General features: G+C 47.2%; 1 protein-coding gene across 1 annotated transcript; it reads left to right on the forward strand.

Annotated features, from left to right (window-relative positions):
* The first annotated feature begins 470 nt into the window (after positions 1-470).
* On the forward strand, positions 471-20,756 carry F2RL3 (F2R like thrombin or trypsin receptor 3). The gene is made up of 4 exons (XM_029051759.2): positions 471-600; positions 13,037-13,265; positions 18,582-19,688; positions 20,545-20,756. Exons 2-3 carry the CDS (start codon positions 13,175-13,177, stop codon positions 19,640-19,642), a joined length of 1,152 nt encoding a protein of 383 aa, XP_028907592.1. The 5' UTR covers positions 471-600; positions 13,037-13,174; the 3' UTR covers positions 19,643-19,688; positions 20,545-20,756.
* Positions 20,757-23,137: the final 2,381 nt, after the last annotated feature.

Here is a 23,137-nt window from a genome sequence, read left to right on the forward strand (position 1 = left end):
CTTAGTGCTTAACAAATGTCATAATTACTATTAAATACCATCATTATTATTGTTATTAACAGAGCCAGTGGGGCCTAAAATACAGCTCTTTCTCACACACACAGTTGCAAGCTCAACGTCAAAGAGTTTTAGTGCTTATGGAATCAGAGTTTTATCTTGTGCAAATTCCTCTTGGGCTTTTCCTTGCAAATTGCCTTTCAGGAAACCGGGAGTTTAGAGATATAGGGCAAACTATGAGCAGTTAGAATGACCCCTGGATTTAGTCCAGTTCCTGCCTCAGGGGTGGACAACATCTTCCACCCTGGTGTTAGATTAAATTAGATTTCTAATCTGTGAGGGCAGCTTGAATCCCACTGCCAGAGGCTCCTTAGTTTCTAGGAACCGTGGATTGCGTTTATAAAGGATCACGGTCTGGGCTACCTGATTGCTTGAGGGGTAACAAATGGGAAAATAGTTCTCCCTTTTTCCAGAGGAGGTTCCCAGCTGGAGATAGGTGAGCCTTTCCCCGGAGACGGAAGAGAAGAGTAGCTTTCCTGGAAGTGAGATTTCCCTGCTGCCAGTGCCGAAAGGAGGTCTCGTGGCCTTATTGCAGAACACAGAGTAAGTGCTCAATAAATATGATTGAATGAATGAATGTTTTTCAAACAGCATGTCATTAGGGTCTGTCAAAGACGGTCTAATGAGAAGCAGCATGGTATGGTGGAAAGAGCACTGGCCTGGGACCCAGAGGACCTGGGTTCTAATCCTGAATCCTCCACTTGCCTGCTGTGTGACCTTGGGCAAGTCACTTCACTTTTCTGTGCTTCCGTTTCCTCAACTGGAAAATGGAGATTCAATCCCCATTCTCCCGCCTACATAGACTGCAAGCCCCCTGTGGGATAGGGACTGTATCTGGCCTGATGAACTTGTATCTACCCCAGAGCTTAGAACAGTGCTTGTCACATAGTAAGTGCTCAACAAATAGCATAAAAAACTACGATCTAAGGTTGAAGGAGGTGTTTACCCTTTCCCCATTTCTGTCCCTACTCAAGCCTCCATTTGTTTCTTTCTGTGTCTCTGTCTTTCCCACTTCTCAACCCTCATGTGCCATCACTTTTAGGTTTCTTGTTAAATTTAAGCATGCTTTTGGAGGAGTTGTTTAGCTTTTCTTTTACACTTAATTAGAATGATGACATTTATTAAGTGCTAAGCCCTGGGGTAGTTACAAGGTTATCAGGGATTGAGTCCAACCCTATTTGCTTGTATCCACTCCAGTGCATAGTACAGTGCTTGGCACATAGTAAGCGCTCAACATATACCACAGTCATTATTTTTAGACTAGGCGCAGTCCATGTCCCACATGTTTTTCACAATCTAGCTCATCCCCCTTTTACAGAGAAAACCGTGGCTCAAGGAGGTTGTGACCTGCCTAAGGTCACACAGCAGGCCAATGGCAGAGTCTCCCAGCCCTGTGCTTTTTCTACTAGGCCAAGAAATATCGAATATTAATTTTGTTCTTTTTGAGTTCAGTTCTTTCCTTCTGAGTATTCATACATTTGACTTAAACCTGACAACTGAGAGTCGTTACTGAAATAAACAGTTGGGCGTTGAGGGGAAATACATTTCAAAGGTGTAGAAAAAGTGTTAAGAACCTCTGCTCTATTGACTGGTAGCTTGGTGCTTTTCAGGGTACAGGAGGCTGTAAATTCAGAAGGATTAAGTCCTAAATTCAGAGTGCGGTTGGAGTAGAAATACGGTGGACTCAGGTTTTAGTATGAATAGAAATGATGCCATGCTGACTCCTACTTTCACATGAGGGGTGAGAAGTGAGAAAGAGACCCAGATTCACTGGAGACTATGGTGCCACTGAGAAGGACAAAGGGACAGTCCTTTGGTCCTTTGGAATTTCCAAGATTTTTTAACAGTCAATGTTTTGGACCTTATTAAGAGAGAACCCAAAAAACCCAAACTGAGTGACCCACTAGAGCCCAGAGACAGTTCAAAATCACCAGGGAAAATCTGTGCCCTGGAACAAGGAAAAACCAAACCGAACAGGTGACCAAAAAGAAACTCTACATCCCCTCTGGACTATAAACTTGTTATGGGCAGGGAACGTTTTGTATTGTACTCTCCCAAGCGCATGGTACAGTGCTGTGCACATAGTAAGTGCTTAATAAATACTATGGATTGATTGATGAGTAACTGGCAAGGCTAAAGGAAGTCATCAGAGGGGAAAAAAGTCATCCTTTCAGAAGTGGAAAACTACCTTGAGGAGAACAACAGAATGATCCATAAAGAGTAGCTGGTCATTAGTAGTAGGTAGTAGTTCTAGTATTTATTAAGTGCTTATATTCATTCATTCAATCAATCATATTTATTGAGCTCTTACTGTGTGCAGAGCACTGTACTAAGTGCTTGGAAGGTACAATTCGGCAACAGATAGAAACAATAAATGCAGAACACTGTACTAAGGGCTGGGAAAGGGTAAATAGGTGGGAATTAGACACAGACCCTGACTCTCAAGGGGCAGTCAGGTTAACATGGATTGTAGAAGCTCTTTGTAATGGATGCCAAAGCTAAACATATAAAATTATTCAAATGTATCAAAAATAAGAAGCCAATCAGTCAATGGTATTTGTTGAGCACTTACTGTGTACAGAGCACTGACCTAAGCTCTTGGGAGAGTACAATCTAACAGAATTGGTAGACATGACGCCTGCCCACAAGGGGCTGACAGTCTAAAGGGTGAAGCGAGCTAGAGAATCAGTGAGATCACTTGAGGATTGTGGGATAAGAAGTGCACTCACTCAGGGATAAAAAGGGGTTCAATCAATCAATGGTATTTATTGAGTGCTTATTGTGTGCTGAGCACTGTACAAACCACTTGGGAGAGTACAATAGACGTGTTCCCTGCCCACCAAGGGGCTTACAGTCTAGATATCTGAGAGGCTCAATGACTTGTTCTGTTCATTCTCCACTGAGGAAAACATGAAGATCCCTGCAGCAAACTGTTTCTTTGAAGCAAACAGGTCAGAAGAACTTGATCAGAGTGTGAAGACCATACAGGAAGTCTTAGACCAAAAGTAATGGTATTTGTTAAGCGTTTAATATGTGCCAGGCACTGTTCTAAGTGGTAGACTTAGCACTGGGGTAGATACAAGATCACCAGGTCCCATATGGGGCTGACACTCTAAGTAGGAGGGAGACAGGTGTTGAATTCCCATTTTACAGGTGAGGGAACTGAGGCACAGAGAAGTTGTGACTTGCCCAAGGTCACACAGCAGGTAAGTGGCAGAGTCAGGATCAGAACTCAGGTCCTCTGGGTCCCAGACCTGTGTTCTTTCCACTAGGCCACCCTGCTTTGGTAGTTGTAAACCAACTACTTAGATGGCAACCACCCAAGTGATCTGAAGAACTCAGAGGGAAACTTGCAGAAGTCCTGGCAACAGTGTTCAGCCTATTGTTACAAACGGCCACTATACCGGAGGACTGGTGGATCGCTCCCTCTCTAGACAGTGAGCTCGCTGTGGGCAGGGAATGTGTCTATTTATCGTATTTTTATTCTCCCAAGCGTGTAGTACACTGCTCTGCACACAGTAAGCGTTCAATAAATACAATTGAATGAATGAATGAATGCATGCTCATGGAACTCCCATCTATGGAAAGGACTACAAGTGTGATCTTGGGAATTATAGACCAGTAAGCTTCTATACCTGGAAAATTACTTGAGTTGATAATTAAATTTAGGATCAATGAATACTTAGGAAAACACAATCAATCAATCAATCAGTGGTATTTATTGAGAATTTACTTTGTGCAGACCACTATACTAAGCGCTTGGGAGACTACCATACAATTCCTGCCCACAAGGAGCTTACAGTCTGGAGGGGGAGACATACAATAAAATAAGTTACAGATAAGGGAAATGGTAGAATATAAGGTTATGTACTTAAGTGTTGTTGGGATGAGGGTGGAGTGAGTATCAAGTGCTTGAGGGGTTCAGATCCAAGTGCATAAGCAGAGCAGAAGGGAAGGAAAATAGGGGAAATGAGAGTGGAAAAACTACATAGTTCTTATAAGGGGAAATTATACCCCACAACTACTGGAATTCTTTTATGTGGTCAGTAATCTGGAAATAGGGGGAATGAGTGGAAAGACTATAGGTCTGGGAATCAAGAGACCTGGGTACTAGTCCCGACTCAGTCTCCTGGGACTATGCCATTATTTCCTGGCCAAAGAGCCATCCTGGGTGTTCCATGAGATGGGTAGGCCTCCCCCTTTAGACTGTTAGTTCGTTGTGGGCAGGGAATGTGTCCATTTATTATTGTATCATACTCTCCCAAGTGCTTAGTAAAGCTCTGCACACAATGAGCACTCAATAAATATGACTGTAACTCTGTCCTCTACACTATAATCTCCTCATGGGCAGGGACCATGTCTACCTATTCTAAGAGAAGTAGCATGGCCTAGTGGAAAGAGCACGGGCCTGAAAGTCAGAGGAACTGGGTTCTGGTCTCAGCTCTGCTGATTGCTTGCTGTGTGACCATGGGCAAGTTACCTCATTGCATTTCATGCCCCACCTGGCATATGCCTGGCAGGCAGAGGTAGTGTGAGATGGTGGGAATGGCACTCTGCAAATAATTATAATCAATTCCTGGGTGCATGTTCTTGGGACTGAAGTCTCTAGACAGAGGCTTCCCCATTGTTACCTGATGTTTTCAAAAGGCCACTGACAAGCAGAGAAGCAGCATGGCCTGGTGGCAACAGCACAAGCTTGGGAGTCAGCGGTCATGGGTTCTAATTCCGCTTCCACCACTTTTCTGCTTTGTGACCTTGGTCAAGTCATTTAACTTCTCTGTGCCTCAGTTACCTCATCTGTAAAATGGGGATTGAAACTGTGAGCCCCATGTGAGACAACCTGATCACCTTGTATCTACCCCAGAGCTTAGAATAATGCTTGACATATAGTAAGTGCTTAACACATACCATTATTATCATTATTATTATTATTATTGTTAAGGGTCCAAATGATTTAATTTTTTTAAATGGCACTTGTTAAGCCCTTACTATATGCTGGGCGTTGAGGTAGACACAAGCTAATCAGGTTGGACACAGTCCCCTTCCAACACGGCGCTCACGGTCTTCACCTCCCATTTTAAAGATGAGGTAACTGCGGCACAGAGAAGTGAAGTGACTTGCCCGAGGTCACGCAGCAGACAAGTGGCAGAGCAGGGATTAGTGCCCAGGTCTTCTGATGCCCAGGCCCGTGCTCTGTCCGTTAGGCCAAGCTGCTTCTCCCTGCTGCTTAAAAACCGAATAACCATGGAATTGGAGGGGATGATCCCACATGGAGAGAAAACAGGAGAAAAGATAGGAAACAAAGGACAGGGAAAGATGGAGAAGTGTAAATCGTGGATTCCCCAAGGATGGTTGGTTTTGGTTTAACATCTTCACAAGTGACCTGGATTGGGAGAACGTGCATTGAAATCTAAAAGTTTGCAGGTAAGATTAAACTCTTCCAAGTGAAGAATTGCCATGTGTATTGTATTGTACTGTCCCAAGAACTTAGTAGACTGCTCTGTAGACAGTAACATTCAATAAATACTACTGATCGACTGACTGACGGGGCTTAAGTCTAGTACTTATATGCATATCGGTAATTTTTTTTTATAATAATAATGGTATTTGTCAAGCATTTACTGTGTGCCAAGCACTGTTCTAAGCACTAGGGTACATAAAAGGTAATCAGGCTGTCCCACATGGGGCTCACAGTCTTAATCCCCATTTTACAGCTGAGTCACAGAGAAGTTAAATGACTTGCCCAAAGTCAAACAGCTGACAAATGGTGGAGCCAGGATTAGAACCCACGACCTCTGACTCCAAAACCCGTGCTCTTTCCATGTCTGGTTCCCCCTCTAGACTGTTAGCTTAATGTGGGCAGGGTATGTGTCTGATTACTGTTGTATTGTAATAATGCTGGTATTTGTTAAGCGCTTACTATGTGCCAAGCACCGTTCTAAGCACTGGGGGAGATACAAGGTAATCAAGTTGTTCCACGTTGGGCTCACAGTCTTAATCCCCATTTTACAGACTAGGTACCTGAGGCATAGAGAAGTTAAGTGACTTGCCCAAAGTCACACAGCTGACAAGTGACGGAGCCAGGTTTAGAACCCACGACCTCTGACTCCCAAGCCTGGGCTCTTTCCACTGAGCCACGCTGTGCTCCGCATAGAGTAAGGGCTCAATAAATATGATTGAATGAATGAATGAATGACTTCTTAAAGCTGAATAAGTAGCCAAAAAATGTCAGATGAGTATCAGCATGAGCAAGTGCAAGTTAATACAAATCGTGGGAGTTGTTCAGCACTGGGATAGATACAAAATAATCAGATTGGACACAGTCCCTGTCCCACACAGCGCTCACAGTCTAAGGGAGAGGGCGAACAGCTATTGAATCCCTATTTTTCAGATGAGGAAACTGAGGCACAGAGAAGGTAAATGACTTGCCCAAGAGCATACAACAGGCAAGTGGAGGAGCTGAGTTTAAGAACTCGGGTCTCCTGGCTCCCGGTCTTGTGCCCTTTCCACTTAGCCATGATCCTGAACATGGGAAAAATAATACAAATTACATTACATGAGCATGAGTTTGGAGCAATCAGTCAAGACACAGGAAAATGATCTTGCAGTAACTGTTAACTTCTACTAAATCATGAAAATGATTATTATGTTGCTGTGTGGCATCAGCCAGAAAGGCCAACCAACCCCAGAACGTCATCAGGAAGGAGCAAACAAAAGCAAAGACCGAGTTTATCACTATTTAAAACCCTGATGTACTGCCTATGTGCAGTTCTGCTTGCTGTATCTTAGGGAGGATATAAGTCAGTCTGTCAGTCAGTTGTATTTACTGTGAGCATATTGTGTGCAGGGCACAGTATTGAGTGCTTGGGAGAGTAGATGTTCTTCCCCTTGACTCTATTTATTGCCATTGTTCTTGTCTGTCTGTCTCCCTGATTAGACTGTAAGCCCGTCAAACGGCAGGGACTGTCTCTATCTGTTGCCTACTTGTTCATTCCAAGCGCTTAGTACAGTGCTCTGCACATAGTAAGCGCTCAATAAATACTATTGAATGAATACAATGTAACAATATAACAGACACATTCCCTGCCCGCAACAGAGCTAGAGAAGTTGCAGAGAAGGGCAACCGAGATGATCGAGGGAATGGAAAAGCTTCCTTACGGAGGACAGACCCATAGAGTTAGTTAGGCCTTCTCCATCTGGAAAGTCACAGGCCGAGAGAGAACATGAATGAAGTCCCCCAAATCATGACGAACGTGAACAAGGCCGACGGAAATTGTTGTTCACCAAATCCCACAGCAGCAGGATGAGGGGACACCCACCAAAGCCTGAGGGGAGTGGGTTAAAAACAAACAAAAAGACTCTTCTTCACAGAGCAGATGGTTAAGCATATGGAATTTGTTACCACAGGAAGTTGTGTGGGCAGGGAAAAAAAAAAAACACACGTAGATTTGAGAGATTTGTATAAATTCATGGATAACTACATAATGAGGTACTAGAGAAGCAGTCTTGCCTAGTAGAAAGCACACAGGTCTAGGATTCAGAGGCCCGGGATACTAATCCCAGATCTGTCACTTGCCTTCTGTGTGACCCCGGCCAATTCACTTCAACTTCTCCATACCCTCAGTTTCCTGATCTGTAAAATGGGGATTCTCCCTCCCCCTTAAATTGCGAGCCTCGTGTGGGACAGGGACTGTGCCCGACCTGATTATCTTGGCTCTACCCCAGAGGTTAGTACAGTGCTTGGCACACAGAAAGCGCTTAACACATACCACAGTTATTATTAACAGAGGGAAAGTCAAGGATATAGAGGAGGAAAAGCTGGGATGTTAAATGGTATGTCCTTATACAATGGGGTGGATGTCAACCAGGGCAAACACGTTTGGTCTCTGGTGTAACTGTCAGATATTAGACTAGAAGGACCTTTGTTGAGACCCAGTGATGGCACTGCTTAACCGCCTAGCCCAGTGCTTTGCACACAGTAAGCACTCAGTAAATACAATCAATTGATTCTTGAGATCCTGAGATTCTGCCCCAGATTCCCTTTTCCTTTTGGGGCTTGACCGCTTTACTCGGCTTCAGAGCTACAACTTACTTCGGTTTGAACTCTTTAGGGTTAACTCGGGCCTGCTACTTAGAAACGGTGGGTTTACTTTTGAATCCAACCCCCCCCCCTTTCTTTTTTTTAATCCTTCCATAATGGATTATGCAACTGTCATTTCTCATTAGCTTCATTTGCAGAAATCTGGCCCTAGATTTTTTCAAACAAGCTGCTCTGTGTATAGTGTATTCCACAAAGATTAGACAGCATAGGCAATCTAAGGAATATGGCATGAGTAATCTCTCCTGTGCTTTACCCCCAAGGCCCTGGCCCGCGTATGGGAAGCAGGGCAGAAGCTTTGCACATTCACTGAACCTGGTTAGGTCTGACTTTTCTCCCTGCAGATCACGGAGAGGGTCCTGGCTGCGGCCTGGAGATTTGGGGCCCCATGAGTCATTCTGTAATGGCTCATAAATCCTGAGCGGTCTCAGAAGGAAAACATCCAGGGCTGCATCTTCAGAAAGGAAACTCCCTGCCCAGCGGAACTCCACCTCTGGGGCCACTCAGCCCAAGAATGTGGGATTATGGCAGAAGCGTCGGAAATGGGATCATTTTCTCCTCGGAATAAAGGAATCTCATCACATATTATCCGGTTTTGATTTCTGGACAGAAGAGGCCATTCATGAGCTGAGTGGAGAGGAGTGAGCTATCAGAGGGTTTGCCAAACCCGATTTGTGGTTCTCGATGATGTCTTCCCTTGCTGCATCAGCCACCACCGAAGAGCGGGAGACTTGAATGCCTTCTTCTTGCCCTGATGTGGTCCTCCTCTAATAATAATGATTATTATTATTATTATGGTACTTTTTAAGTGCTTTACTATGTGCCAGGCACTGCTCTAAGCAATGGGGTAGATAAAAGTTAATCAGGTTGGACACGGTCCCTGTCCCACATGGGGCTCACAGTCTTAATCCCCATTTTACAGATGAAGTAACTGAGACCCAGGGAAGTTAAGTGATCTGTCCAAGGTCACACAGCAGACATGTGGCGGAGCCAATATTAGAACCCAGGATTAGAGGAGATCATCTCCCCTGATCTCTCCGCTCAATCCAGTGCTTTCCTCCACTGGCTGTTCCTCTTGGGCAATGGTAGCATTTGTTAAGTGCTTACTATATGCCATGCACTGTACTAAGCACTGGGGTAGATACAAGATCATCAGGTCCCACATGGGGTTCACAGTCTAAGTAGGAGGAAGAACTGGGATTGAATCCCCATTTTGCAGATGAGGGAACTGAGACCCAAAGAGTTTGGGTTGCTCAGGATTACACAGAGGAGTAGCGTGGCTCAGTGGAAAGAGCCCAGGCTTTGGAGTCAGAGGTCATGAGTTCGAATCCCAGCTCTGCCACTTGTCAGCTGTGTGACTGTGGGCAGGTCACTTAACTTCTCTGTGCCTCAGTTACCTCATCTGTAAAATGGGGATTAAGAGTGTGAGCCCCATGTGGGACATCCTGATTCCCCTGTGTCTACCCCAGCGCTTAGAACAGTGCTCGGCACATAGTAAGTGCTTAACAAATACCAACATTATTGGTGGGACTGGGATTAGAACCCAGGGCCTCTGTCTCCCAGGCCTGTGTTCTTTCCACTAGGCCAAGGTGCTTCTCATGCCACTGGTAACTGGTTTCCATACATGTTGGTGATGCCCAGCATTTCAGTGGCGGGGGGTGGTGGGGGAGAGGGCAAACCATTTGGGCCCAGGACAGAGGATGGCTTGGGAGCCAGGAGACGAAGCTGGAGGAGACCAACAGATAGTCTCCTAACTGGATCAATGTGGGAAACTCTTGGAGGATACACAAACTGTTCCACCCTCGATTGTCGATCAGGAAAATGCTACTTTACTTCTTGGGGCGTTTGACAGATGCTTCCTGTTAATGTGCTGGCTCTAAGGATATGGGTGACAGCTCTTAGATCTTGTCTGCGCTTCAAAATGCCAGTTGACTTTGCCTTCACTCCAGCCCCTTCCTGTGAATCTATAGCAATGTCATTTATTGTAACAAGTTGCTGAGTTTTAGCATTCGTTCCTGGAAATTATCAAAGGAAACACAAACCCCACATCGCCAGACCTCTAGTTGTTTATTCAACTAGAGCTTAGAGATACCCTCCTCTCTTTAGTCTCTAAGCAAACAGACTTGGAGTCCTAGAAACCTAGAGCTGAAAGGGACTGCGAGAGGTCATGTGGTCCAGCCCCCTGCTTCCAGGCAGGTGAATGGCTCAACTACTCAGGACAGGACACTCTGAAACACCTCCAGAGATTTTAGAACAGGCCACCTCCTTTGGAAGCTTGTTGAAAGTTTAATCCTCCTGACCGACAAGAAGTTCTTCCTGAGGGGCAGAAGCTGGGAATCCTGTGGCTCAGAGCCTCGATGCTCCTGGAAGCTACAGGGCCTTCACGAGGAGAGGGCAATCTCCCTCCTCTTGTCCTGTCTTCCCGGGAGGAGAGGAAGAAGCAGAGAACCAAAAGGCCCGAGCAGAGAACAGGCAGAAGCCTCGACCTTCAGAGGGAGAACATTTGAGGAGGTTGTGTGAGATGCCCGGATTGGAGCGGCGATGAACTGGAGAGACCAAGGACGACACCCCCACACACAAACGCCCCCTCAGCCCCCCATCCCCCAACTACCTAATCCACTGTTACTTTTACTATTCACCATCGGGACTGGCTCTAGAATTTTGTTTTCTGTGATCTTGATCTCCCATTTGATCCTGTGAAGAGTTTGTACGTGACGCTGATAGAACTGGTCAATGAATGGATGGAGCATCTATGTTTGTGTGTTAAGGGTATGGGAGTGTTTGAGATGTCATAACCTTAGAGAAAGTTAGACAATACTACTCCGTAGACCTTCAGTTTGGTCTAGGGCTGCCATCATAAAACTCTATTTGGCTAAAGGATGAGCGGGCCTTCTTTCTATCTCCTTGTCTATCGTTGCATCATTGGCAGTGTGCTGCCTTGGTGACAGAATTATGTGTCAGCATTTAGCTCTGAGTGGCCATTATAGATTATTAATAATAATAATGATATTTGTTAAGCGCTTACCATGTGCCAAGCACTGTTCTAAGCGCTGGAGTAGATACAAGGTTATCAGGTTGTCCCACGTGGGGCTCACAGTCTTAATCTCCGTTTTACAGATGAGGTCACTGAGGCACCGAGAAATTAAGTGACTTGCCCAAAGTCACACAGCTGACAGGTGGCGGAGCTGGGATTAGAACCCATGACTTCTGATTCCTAAGCCCGTGCTCTTTCCACTGAGCCACGCCGCTTCTCTGAAGTTCCATTATGATTCTCAGACTGTTCAGTCAGTGATAATCAAGAAATCGTAGTTATTGTTCACTGTGTGCAGAGCACTGTACTAAGCACTTAAGAGTAATAATCATGGTATTTGTTAAGTGCTATTATGTGCCAGGCACTGTACTAAGCATTGGTGTAGATGCAAGTTAATTGGGTTGGACACAGTCTCTATCCCACGTGGGGTTCAGAGGCACAATCCCCATTTTACAGATGAGGAAACTGAGGCACAGAGAAGTGAAGCGACTTGCCCATGGTCACCCAACAGACAAGTGGCAAGGCTGGGATTAGAATCCAGGTCCTTCTGAACCCCGGATCTGGTCTCTATCCATTTGGCCACACTGCTTCGCTAGAGTACAATGCAACAGAGTCGGTAGACGCATTCCCTGTCCATAACCAGCTTATGGTCAAGAGGAGCTTATAGTCTAGATATTCTTTACTAGAGGATCCAGGATCTTTCTGGTTTTGAGGCTGACTGCAGAGCCCTGGATCTCTTCCACTCCGGCATCCTACCATGTGTTAGGCATGTTCTTTTAACTTGATCTGCTGAGGATAGGAATGAAATAAGTGCTAAAGTTAACACGACTAGGGGTTGTGAATTAAGTGACACAGAGATGGGATTTTAGGAGGGCTTTGAAGAACCAAGAGAGCTACCATCTGGCAGATCTAAAGTGAGAGAGAGTGCCAGCACAAGTGAGGGGCTGGAGACAGGAGAGTTGAAGGTGAGGTATCATTAGGTGAGCCTCAGAGGAGCCAAGAGTACAAACTTAGGGAGTATCTGTTGCTGAACCGTACATTCTGAGCGCTTAGTACAGTGCTCTGCACATAGTAAACGCTCAATAAATATGATTGAATGAATGACTGACCGAAGAGAGCCAATATGGAAGATGGAGAGAATTGGTGAAGAGGCTCAAGGGCCGATTGTGAGGAGTTTGGGTTTGATATCCGTCGATGGTATCTATTGAGCATTTACTGTGTGCAGAGCACTGTACTAAGCGCTTGGGAAAGTACAATACGACAGAGTTGGTAGATGCGATCCCTTGCCCTCAAGGAACTTGCAGTCATCAGGGGGAGAGAGACATGAAAATAGAGAGATGTGAGCTGAGTGACACTTTAAGATGATGATCCTTGTAGCGGCGTGTAGGATAGAATGAAAAGGGGAGAGGCTGGAAACAGGGAGACCAGTGAAGTGTCCCTGCTGATGGCCTCTGGGTCCTCTGATGGCCACAGAGGTCTTTCTTGTGGCAGCGGGCCCTGGGCAAATGGCCATTTTAGCAATGGATAAAATGTCCCCGTCATTTAGGAATGGGCGTTTGTGATGGGGATATGGAAATGCTCATTTCCTGTTTGAATTTGTTTGCTAAAATTCAACCAAAGTAACTTTGTTGTCCATCCCCAAGGAATTATCAGAAGCATAAAGACTTTCGGTGCTTTGTAGGTGCCACCCGACGCGCTCTGGTAGGAGGCTTGGTTGGAAGGGCAATTCCCAATCTTCACTGTCCTCCAGCCTGATCGTGGCCAATGAATTTATTCTCCCACCTCCTCCTCCCCTGCCTCCATGAGGTGGCCTTTTTGATGTATCTAAATTACGGTTTGTTTCCCCTCAGGAAATGCCTTTGGTCTCCAGCCTACTGTTTCTGATAGTTTGGAGCTGTAGCAGGAAATGCCTAGTCACTGCTTGTAATGTTAATATCCTTCTCTGAGAGATTGGGAGCATTATACCCCGTTCCAACTTGGCTAACATCATGGGTACAAGCTGGGCCAGGCACCTCCTCTACCAAATTATTCTCTGGACCTGCCTCATGGAGACCTGCTTCTTGGAAGACTATGATGATGGTGAGTGTGTCATTTCGAGGCTGAAAGAAAAACCTTTCTTTTTTTTTATTTGGAAGTGAGTCTCGGGGCTGTGCCTTGGGGAAACCCTGGAGTCCGATTGCTATTGACAGTTGATTTCCCTGAGGGTGCTTGTTGCCCTCTTCATATCTGGCTCACTTCCCCCTCCATGGAGACCCAGAGGGGGAAATGATTCGACCAGGGTGGTGACCAGTGGAAATCGGGGATAGAAGAGCAAGGATCCAGTTTCCTGCCCTTTCCCTTAAGACCTCACCCCCTCTTCCTTGGGGAAGAGAAGTGTCTTTCAAGACAATGAATTTCGGCGATACCTATGCATAAGCCTTTGTCCAACTGTTCGTGGCGGGGCTTTTTCTAAGCCAGAGAAAGGTCGGGAGCTCCCCAACTCCACTCCTCCAGAAGAGCTCTAAGGTCGGGGTGATGGTGAGGGGTTTGGGGGTGTTGAGGGAATCCACTGATGATGTCATTTTTCTGGTCTGACAGGCTCAGATAGCAAAGAGAATCTTATCAGCAAGACTGCTGAGTCCCCGCTCCCGTTTCAGGAGCATGCGTTTCTGGGCTAGTGTTCGTGGGACCCCAGGGACAAGTGGCAGGCAAAATCAATTCCCCAACTCGACTCTTTTTAGTATTTTTCATCCTACCCTGCTATCCCTGTCTGGTCGTGCTGGCTCCATCTCTGACCACAGGCTGTCTGAAAAGTTGAGTTTGATTTGTTTTTCTCCTGGAATTTGATCTGTAGTGGTGGCAAGTGGGGCAAGGAGGTGTGGGGAACAGATGCAGGTGCCTTCTAAACCCAAAACCCAAACTCTCCCAGTCTCCTCTCTTCCTCCGTACCCCACCGCTCGCTGTAGCGCTTATCTCACTCACACCCGTCGCCTTTGCTTCCGCTTCTTCAGCTCACTCCTAGACTGTCTACAATCTGGTTTTCACCCCTTCACTGAGATAGTTCTCTTCAAGGTCACCCATGTCCTCCTTCTCACCAAATCTAACACTCTATTCCATCCTCCATCCTCATCCTCATCCTCCTGGACCTCTTGACTGCCTTTGACAATGAAGAGCACGTTTTGATCCTGAAAGCACTCCTAACCACCGTTTCTTCTAACACAGCCCTCTGTGCTTCTCCTCCTACCTCTCTGGCAGATCCTTGTCAGTCCCTTTGGAAGGCTCCTCCTCGACCTTCCACCCTCTAACTGTGGGAGTCCCCCTAGGCTCAGTTCTGGGTCTCGTTCTATTCTCGATCGCTCTCTTGGGAGCTCATTTGCTCCCATGGCTTCAACTAGCACCTCTATGCAGATGACTCCCAAATCCACTTACCTGTCCTCTCTCCTTCTCTGCATTTTCCTAACACTTCATGTGGTGCATGTCTACCCACTCCTCAAAAGCCTCCTATGGTTTTCCGTTCCTCTCTGTACCAAGCAAAAACACCCGATCATCATCTTTAAGACACTCAATCAGCTCTCCTTCCCCAAGTATCCTTGCTCCTCGCCCTAGCTCACACGCTTTGTTCCTCTCATGCCAACCTACTCGCCATGCCTCTTTTTCATCTCTCTCGCCGTCGACCTCGACCTCATGGCCTCTCTCTTGCCTGGAATTCCTTCCCCTTTCACACATGGCAGACCGCTGCTCTCTACATCTTCAATGCCCTCTGGGAGGTCTTTCCTGATTAATCTCCCCACCCTACCCCTCCCCAACTTCCATTTCAGCATTTCTGCATCATCTAAACAAATGGATACTTACCCTACCTCTCCCAAGGCACTTATTCCATATCTTTACACCCAATTGCTTCCTCCTACCTGTATTTTATTTTAGAGTCTGCCTCCGAGCTAAATGGTAATCTTCTTGAGGGTAGGGATTGTGTCTGCTAATTCTATTGTACTTGTCCAAGAGCTTGATACAGTGGTTCTGCACAGAGTAAGACTCCATCAAAAAAGATTGATTGATTAATCAAACAAGAGCCCATGAGAACCTCCCACCCTGAAGCCAATAGACCTGGAACAATCTTTCCACTTGTTATTTAACATTCCAATCTGTCTCCCACAGATGCGAAGCACCTCATCTTTTGGGGTGGTTCAAGTAATAATAATAATAATATTGGTGGTATAGGTTAAGTGCTTACTATGTTCCAGGCACTGTACTAAGTGCCAGGACGGATACAAGAAAATTGGGTTGAACACAGTCCCTGTCCCTCGTGGGGCTCACAGTCCCAATCCCCATTTTACAGATGAGGTAACTGAGGCCCAGAGAAGTAAAGTGACTTGCCCAAAGTCATAGAGCAGACAGGTGGTGTACCTGGGATTAGAACACATAACATTTTGATTCCCAGGCCCGTGCTCTAGCCACTACGCCATGCTGCTTCTATATATATTAGGCTCTAGCCTGACTGATCCTTTAAGTACCCACCCTGAGTCCCATCCTGGGTTCCACAGAATCCCAGTGTGTTAGCAGACAGGTGGGCACCAAGCCAGATACGTCCTTTCTCCATTTGTTTGGTTTTTTTTAACAGCAGAACCTGAATGTTGTCTACCTCACCTCGCTAATTTCCTACTACGATCCAGCCAGCACACTCTGCTCCTCTAACATCAACCAAATCACTGCTCCTTGATCTCGTCTATCCTGCTGCTGACTCCTTGCCCATGTCCTCCCTCTGGCCTGGAAGTCCCTCCCCCTCCTTCTATGACAAACGACCACTCTCCCGACCTTCAAAGCCCTACTAAAATCACATCTCCTCCAAGAGGCCTTCCCCGACTAAGCCTTCATTTCCCCTACTCTCTCTCCCTGCTGCTTCGCCTATGCACTTGAATCTGTACCAGTTAAGCACTGGATATTCACCCCACCTTCAGCCCCGCAGCATTTATGTACTTAGAGCACTTAGAGAAGCAGCGTAGCCTAGTGGATACCGTTACGGATCTGGGAGTCAGAAGGACCTGGCTTCTAATTTCGGTTCCGCCTCTTGTCTGCTGTGTGACCTTGGGCAAGCCACTTAACTTCTCTGTGCCTCAGTTACCTCATCTGTGAAATGGGGAGTGAGACTGGGAGCCCTTTGTGGGAAAGGGTCTGTGTCCAACCTGATTATCTTGTATCTACTCAGGCACTTAGTACAGTGCCTGGCACATAGTAAACACTTAACAAATACCACAGTTATTATTCTTATTATTACTTATGCTCTAGACTGTGAGCTTGTGAATGGCAGGGAAGGTGTCTCCTAGTTCTGTTGTATTGTACTCTCCCAAATGCTTAATACAGTGCTGTGCACATAGTAAGCTTTCAAAAAATACCACTGATTGATTGATGTCCACATCCATAATTTATTTTAATGTCTGTCTCCCCCTCTAGATTGGAAGCTCCTAGTGGGCAGGGAACGTGTCTACCAACTCTGTTGTTTTGTGCTTCCCAGCTCCGCCATTTGTCTGCTGTGTGACCTTGGGCAAATCACTTCACTTCTCTGGGCTTCAGTTTCCTCATCCGTCAGATGGGGATTAAGACTGCGAGCCCCATGTCGGGCAGAGATTGTGTCCAACCTTATTTGCTTGTATCTACCCAGCACCTACTACAGTGCCTGGCACATAGTAAGTGCATAACAAATGCCACAATTATTATTGTTATTATTACTCTCCCAAGCACTTAACACAGTGCTCTGTACAGAGTAAATGCTCAACAAAACCACTGATTAATTGAGCCTTCCTTCTTGGAGCAGCTGTCTTCTTACTGCCTCAAACCTTCCACCCCACAACAGTCTTTATCGCTCTTCCTCTCTTGGCGTGCCCTTTCTAGAAGCCAACCCCTACTTCCATCTCCCCAGACTCACTCACTTCACTCCTATTTCCAAAGTCCAGTGACGTTCCTTGGCTCCTCCACCAACCTGCCCAGCAGGAGACTGGTTGCAGCCAGGATCGAGACATGAAGGCAGGGAGACATCCTTCCGCTTCCAGGATGTCTGGCTGAAAGCAAGATTACATGGTTTACACCTGGTTTATGATGACCAGATTTTTGTTTTTCCAAAGGATCTGGTAGTTTTTCTTACAGCAGAGAAGCAGCATGGTCTAATGGATAGAGCATGGGCCTGGGAGTCAGAGGACCTGGGTTTTAATCCCGGCTCCACCGTTTGTCCGCTGCGTGACCTTGAGTGAGTCACTTCACTTTTCTGAGCCTGTTACCTCATCTATAAAATGCGGATTAAGACTGTGAGCCCTATGTGGGAAACTAACTCTCTTCCCCTCTTCAAAGCCCTACTGAGAGTTCACCTCCTCCAAGAGGACTTCCCAGACTGAGCTTCCCCTTTTCCCTCTGCTCCCTCTCTGCCCCCCTTTCACCTCCCCTCAGCTAAGCCCCTTTTCCCCCTGCTCCCTTCTCTCTTTCTACAGCCCACCCCGTACACTCCGCTGCTCTGCCGCTCACTTACTCACTGTCCTCCGTTCACGCCTATCCCTCCGTCGACCCCTGGCCCACATCCTACCGCTGTCCTGGAATACCCTCCCTCCTCACGTCCGCCAAACTAACTCTCTTCCCCTCTTCACCCCTCTACTGAGAGCTCACCTCCTCCAGGAGGCCTTCCCAGACTGAGCCCCCCTTTCCCTCTGCTCCCCCTCCCCTTCTCCCCACTCTCTGCTCCTCCCCCTTCCCCTCCCCTCAGCAGTGTGCTCATTTGTGTATATTATTACCCTATTCATTTTGTTAATGAGGTGTACATCCCCTTGATTCTATTTATCTTGATGATGTTGTCTTGTTTTTGTTTTGTTCTGTTTTGCTTTGCTGTCTGTCTCCCCCGTTTAGACTGTGAGCCTGTCATTGGGCAGGGATTGTCTTTATCTGTTGCCGAACTTTACATTCCAAATGCTTAGTACAGTGCTCTGCACATAGTAAGCGCTCAAATACTATTGAATGAATGAATGACAGGGACTGTGTCCAACCTGACTGTCTTGTATCTACTCCAGCTTTTAGTATAGTGCCTGGCACATAATAAATGTTTAACAAATATCAATTAAATAAATAAATAAATTAGATACGCATTTTTAGGTTACATTTCTTGAGCTCTCCCCTTAGGTCCATTAATTGCATCCCTCTATACTGTTCTAGACTGTTAGCCCATTGCTCGGTAGGGGTCGTCTCTATTTGTTGCTGAATTGTACTTTCCAAGTGCTTAGTACAGTGCTCTGCACACAATAAGTGCTCAATAAATAAGATGAATGAGTGAATAAGCTCGTTAGGGGTAGGGAGCGTATCTGCTAATTCTGTACTTGCCCAAGCGCTCAGTACAGTGCCCTGCACTGTAGTCGTTAAAACATGACTGTGCTTCCGTTCCAGATGAAAAAGACCAGTCTGCCAACGAGACGGCCTATGGCACCCAGGGTCTGCTGTGCCCTCGGAGTTTCCCTGGAGTGGAAGTCGGTCCGAACACGTTGTGCATCAGGAACGGTTCCAAGGACAATCTGCTCAGCGAGGTCACTACGAATCTCATATCCTCCCTCTACACTGCTATCTTCTTGGTGGGGCTGCCAGCCAATGGGCTGGCCCTCTGGCTGCTGGCTACCAAGATCCAGCGACTGGCTTCCACCATCTTCCTGATGAACCTCGCGGCGGCCGACCTGCTCCTGGTCCTGGTGCTCCCCTTCAAGATCTCCTATTACTTCCTGGGTCACAACTGGCTCTTCGGGGAGGGCATGTGCCGCCTCACGACGGCCTTTTTCTACGGCAACATGTACTGCTCGGTGTTGTTGCTCACCTGCATCAGCCTGGACAGATACCTGGCCATCGTCCACCCCTTCTTCTCCCGGTCCTTCCGGAGCCCTAACTTCGCCACCTGTGTCTGCGTGGCTGTCTGGCTCCTGGCGGTCACCTTCACGTTGCCACTCACCCTCCGGCAGCAGTCGTACCAGCTGCACACCACTGACCTCATCCTGTGCCACGATGTCCTCCCTCGAGAGGAGCTGGCCTCCTACTACTTGCCGGTTTTCGGGTGCCTGATCGTGCTGGGCTTCTTCCTGCCCCTGCTGGCGATCCTGTTCAGCTACTGCTCTGTGATCTGGGTCTTGGCGGCCAGCGGAGAGAAGTACGCCCACGCCATCAAGCTCACGGTCCTAGTGCTGGCCTCCATCCTCCTGTTCTTCACCCCCAGTAATGCTCTCCTGCTGCTACACTATTCCTACGCCAAGTTCGAGGACCTCTATATCTGGTACATGCTGAGCCTGGTTTTTAGCACCTTTAACAGCTGCGTCGATCCTTTCATCTACTACTACGTATCTGAGGAATTCAGGGGCAAAGTGAGGAGACACATTTTCCTTCAGAACAAGAGCACGGTGACCCTTCTGAAAGCCTCCAAGGAAACCACCCCCGGAACCCGCACCCAGTCGGTGTCTCTGGTGTAAGGGTCTCTGGCTGCGTCCCTTCCGCTGGCCTGGGCCCCGGGCCTTGGTGAGACCTTGCCTTAAGCAATCACTCGATCCGTCATATTCAATGAGCGCTTACTGTGTGCAGAGCACTGTACTAAGCGCTTGGGAGAGAACGATAAAACAGATGCGTTCCCTGCCCGCAACGGGCTTACAGCCTGGAGGGGGAGACAGACATTAATGAAAAATAAATAAATCACGGATATGTTCGTAAGTGCCGTGGGGTTGGGAGGACGGATGAATAAAGGGAGCGAGCCAGGGCGACGCAGAAGGGAGAAACGGAAAAGAGGGCTTAGTTGGGGAAGGCCTCTTGGAGATGATGTGCCTTCAATAAGGCTGTGAAGCGGCAGGGAGAGTAATCGTCTGTCAAATACGAAGGAGGGCGTTTCTGGTCAGAGGCAGGATGTGGGCAAGAGGTTGGCGGAGAGATAGACGAGATCGAGGTACAGCGACAAAGTTGGCATTAGAGGAGCGAAGTGTGCGGGCTGGGTTGTAGTAGGAGAGTAACGAGGTGAGGTAGGAGGGAGCAAGGTGATAGCTTTAAAGCCGATGGTAAGGAGTTTCTGTATGATGCGGTGGTGGACGAGCAACCACTGGAGGTTCTTGAGGAGAGGGAGAAACGTGGACTAAATGTTTTTTGTAGAAAAATGATCTGGCCAGCAGAATGAAGTATGGACTGGAGTGGGGAGAGACAGGAGGCAGGAAGGTCAGCAAGGAGGCTGATGCTGTAATCAAAGTGGGATAGGATAAGTGCTTGAATTAACGAGGCAACAGTTTGGATGGAGAGGAAAGGACAGATTTTAGTGATACTGTGGAGGTTGAACCAAAGGGACTCAGGGATAGACTCTAAAACTCTTTCCTGCCCTCTGCTTCTGTTCTAGTGAGAAATGAGCAATGTCTTCTGGAAATGTTCCCCCATCGTTCAGGGATGTCAGCTCCTGAGAGGACTGGACACAATTTTGCCCTCCTGCAATAGTTTTTCAGGGGATGACCGATTGAAAGCCGCCACAAGAAGGTGACAGAGGCGGGCTTTCAGCCGTTTACATTCCTTTCTCCCGGAATGTTTTCATCCTTATGCATCTGACAACGGGAGAGTGGGGTGGGGTGGGGGGAAGAGATTGGATTTGGGGTAGATTAAAGTTCCTTTCCCCTTGGTGAAATCCTCATGTTTCTTTAGAGGGGAAGAGCAGTATTGCCACCTGGGTGTTAAGTATTCTTCTGGGAAAGATCGGCAGTGATTTAGGACCTGTCTTGGCCCATTTGACAGGCCCTTAAGGTAATGGTTTCAGATCTTTTCTCATTCTCATTCTTTGTGTGTGTGTGTGTGTGTGTGTGTGTGTTCGTTCTCATCACATGATTTGCTCATGGTATTCGCTGTGACCGACTTAGAAACTCATGGTGTGACTTAAAAACTCATGGTGTTAGGCAGTTCACAACTGGGGTCACTGAATTGGCCTCACTTGGGAGTAGAGCCAGGTGCTGATGAGATCTTGGGGTTTCCTCTCCTCTGTGATTGGAGGCAAACACAGTTATCTACTCTGGAACAAGGAAGGGAGGTGTGTATTATGTCCCCCATGGGTTAGGGAAGACAGCGGGTGTCCAGTTGCTGGGAAAATAGCCTGTGGCTAGGGCGGGTGGACGGCTGACAGAGCTGATCGGGCTAGGCCGATCCTTGTGACCCTCATCCCACCCACCATCCTGCGCCTGACCTCAGAGAAGTAGTGTGGTCTAGTAGAAAGACCACGGGCCTGGGAGTCAGAGTACCTGGATTTTAATCCCTGCTGAGCCACTGGCTGTGCTGTGTGACCTTGGGCAAATCACTTAACTTCTCTGTGCCTCCATTTCCTCATCTGTAAAATGGGCATTAAATACCTGTACCCCCTTCTACTTAGACCGTGAGCCCCAAGAGGGATAGGGACTATGTCCGGCCTGATTATATTGTATCTACCCAAGCGCTTAGTACAGTGCTTCGCACATAGTAGGTACACAACAAATATCATTATTATTACGCATAATCCTGAACGGGAATCATTTTACTCTTTGATTTGAACTAGGGTTTGAACCCGAATTAAAGACTAAAGACCGGATGTGGTGCTCCAACTCCGACACAAATATTTATTTTCAGTGGCGTTTGTTAAGCACTTATTATGTGTCACACACTGTTCTAAGCACTGATGTAGATAGCACTGACATTAATCAGGTCGGACACAGTCCCTGTTCCACAGTGGGGCCCCCAGTCTAGTTTTATTTACTTCAAAAGCCGTGCTGGTGTTCAATCATACTTATTCTGACACTTGTTAAGCACTTTTGACGAGTGAAGTGCTGTACTCCGCACATGCTTGGAAAGAATACATGGATGTTGCTTCAACCAGAGCACAGGGGTCAGCTACGGTATGCCCAATAGCAGAGGCTGAACTCGACACCATGAACCTGGGTGAAAGCCCCTCAAATCAGTCAGAAACGCACTTCCTGCCCAAATCCCAGCAGAGACTGCCCAGTCCTCCCAGCCCAGAGGGTCAGCACCATCACCCTCGCCAAAGCGCCTTGACCTCATGGCTAGAGCAGCATGGTGAAAAGCAGAGAAGCAGCACGGTGTAGTGGATAGAGCGCGGGCCTGGGAGTCAGAAGGTCATGGGTTATAATCCCAGCTCCGCCACTTGTCTGCTGTGTGACCTTGGGCAAGTCACTTTGCTTCTATGGGCCTCAGTTACCTCATCTGGAAAATGGGGATTGAGACCGGAATGTGGGTCGAGGGACCATGTCCAACCTGATTTGCTTGTATCCAACCCAGCATTTGGTACAGTGCCTGGCACGTAGTGAGCGCTTACCGAATACCATGATTACTATTGTTAGAGCATGGACCTGGGAGTCCGAAGGACCTGGGTTCTAATCCTGCTGCCATTTTTCTGCTGTGGGACCTTGGGCAAGTCAGTTCACTTCTCTGGGCCTCAGTTCTCTCATCTGCAACATGGGGACGAAGACTGTGACCCATGTGGGCAAGGGACTGTCTCCAACCTCATTAGTGGGTATCTGCCCCAGCATTTAGAACAGCGCTTGCCCCAGAGTAAGATGTCATCATTAAAATGGTTATTATCAGTGTTATTATTATTAAATGTTTTCTATGGGAGCACAATGAAGGGGAAGAGAGAAAAAATTGATTTTCTAAGCTGGAGAAGCAAATCGTGACATACTGGGGACAACTGGGGTGGAAGGCTGGAATGAGGGGAAGGAGAGGGGGTGAGTTGGGGGGGAAGAGGCAAGGCCGGGATGTCTTGGTTCTTTGCCAGTTCCAGTGAGCGGCTTCAGCTGCCCGTGAGGCTGGTTTGAGAGGAGCTGGCACATCTCCCCTTTCGAGGATCCGAAGAGCAAATATTATTGTAAAATGCAATGTGTGCGTAATCTCGCAATGTCAGCACCCTGGGAAGTAGGAACTGTTGGAACAAGACATCTTGTTAATTGCCTGAGCAGCGGTGA

The sequence above is a fragment of the Ornithorhynchus anatinus genome, chromosome X1 (assembly GCF_004115215.2).
Source record: "Ornithorhynchus anatinus isolate Pmale09 chromosome X1, mOrnAna1.pri.v4, whole genome shotgun sequence".
Classification (NCBI taxonomy): domain Eukaryota; kingdom Metazoa; phylum Chordata; class Mammalia; order Monotremata; family Ornithorhynchidae; genus Ornithorhynchus; species Ornithorhynchus anatinus.

Excerpts from the sequence above, each read along its gene's own strand:
- F2RL3 (XM_029051759.2), top strand. The coding sequence starts at position 13,175 with ATGGGTACAAGCTGGGCCAGGCACCTCCTCTACCAAATTATTCTCTGG. Across the intron at positions 13,266-18,581 it reads CTTGGAAGACTATGATGATG|ATGAAAAAGACCAGTCTGCC; the intron begins GTGAGTGTGTCA and ends CTTCCGTTCCAG.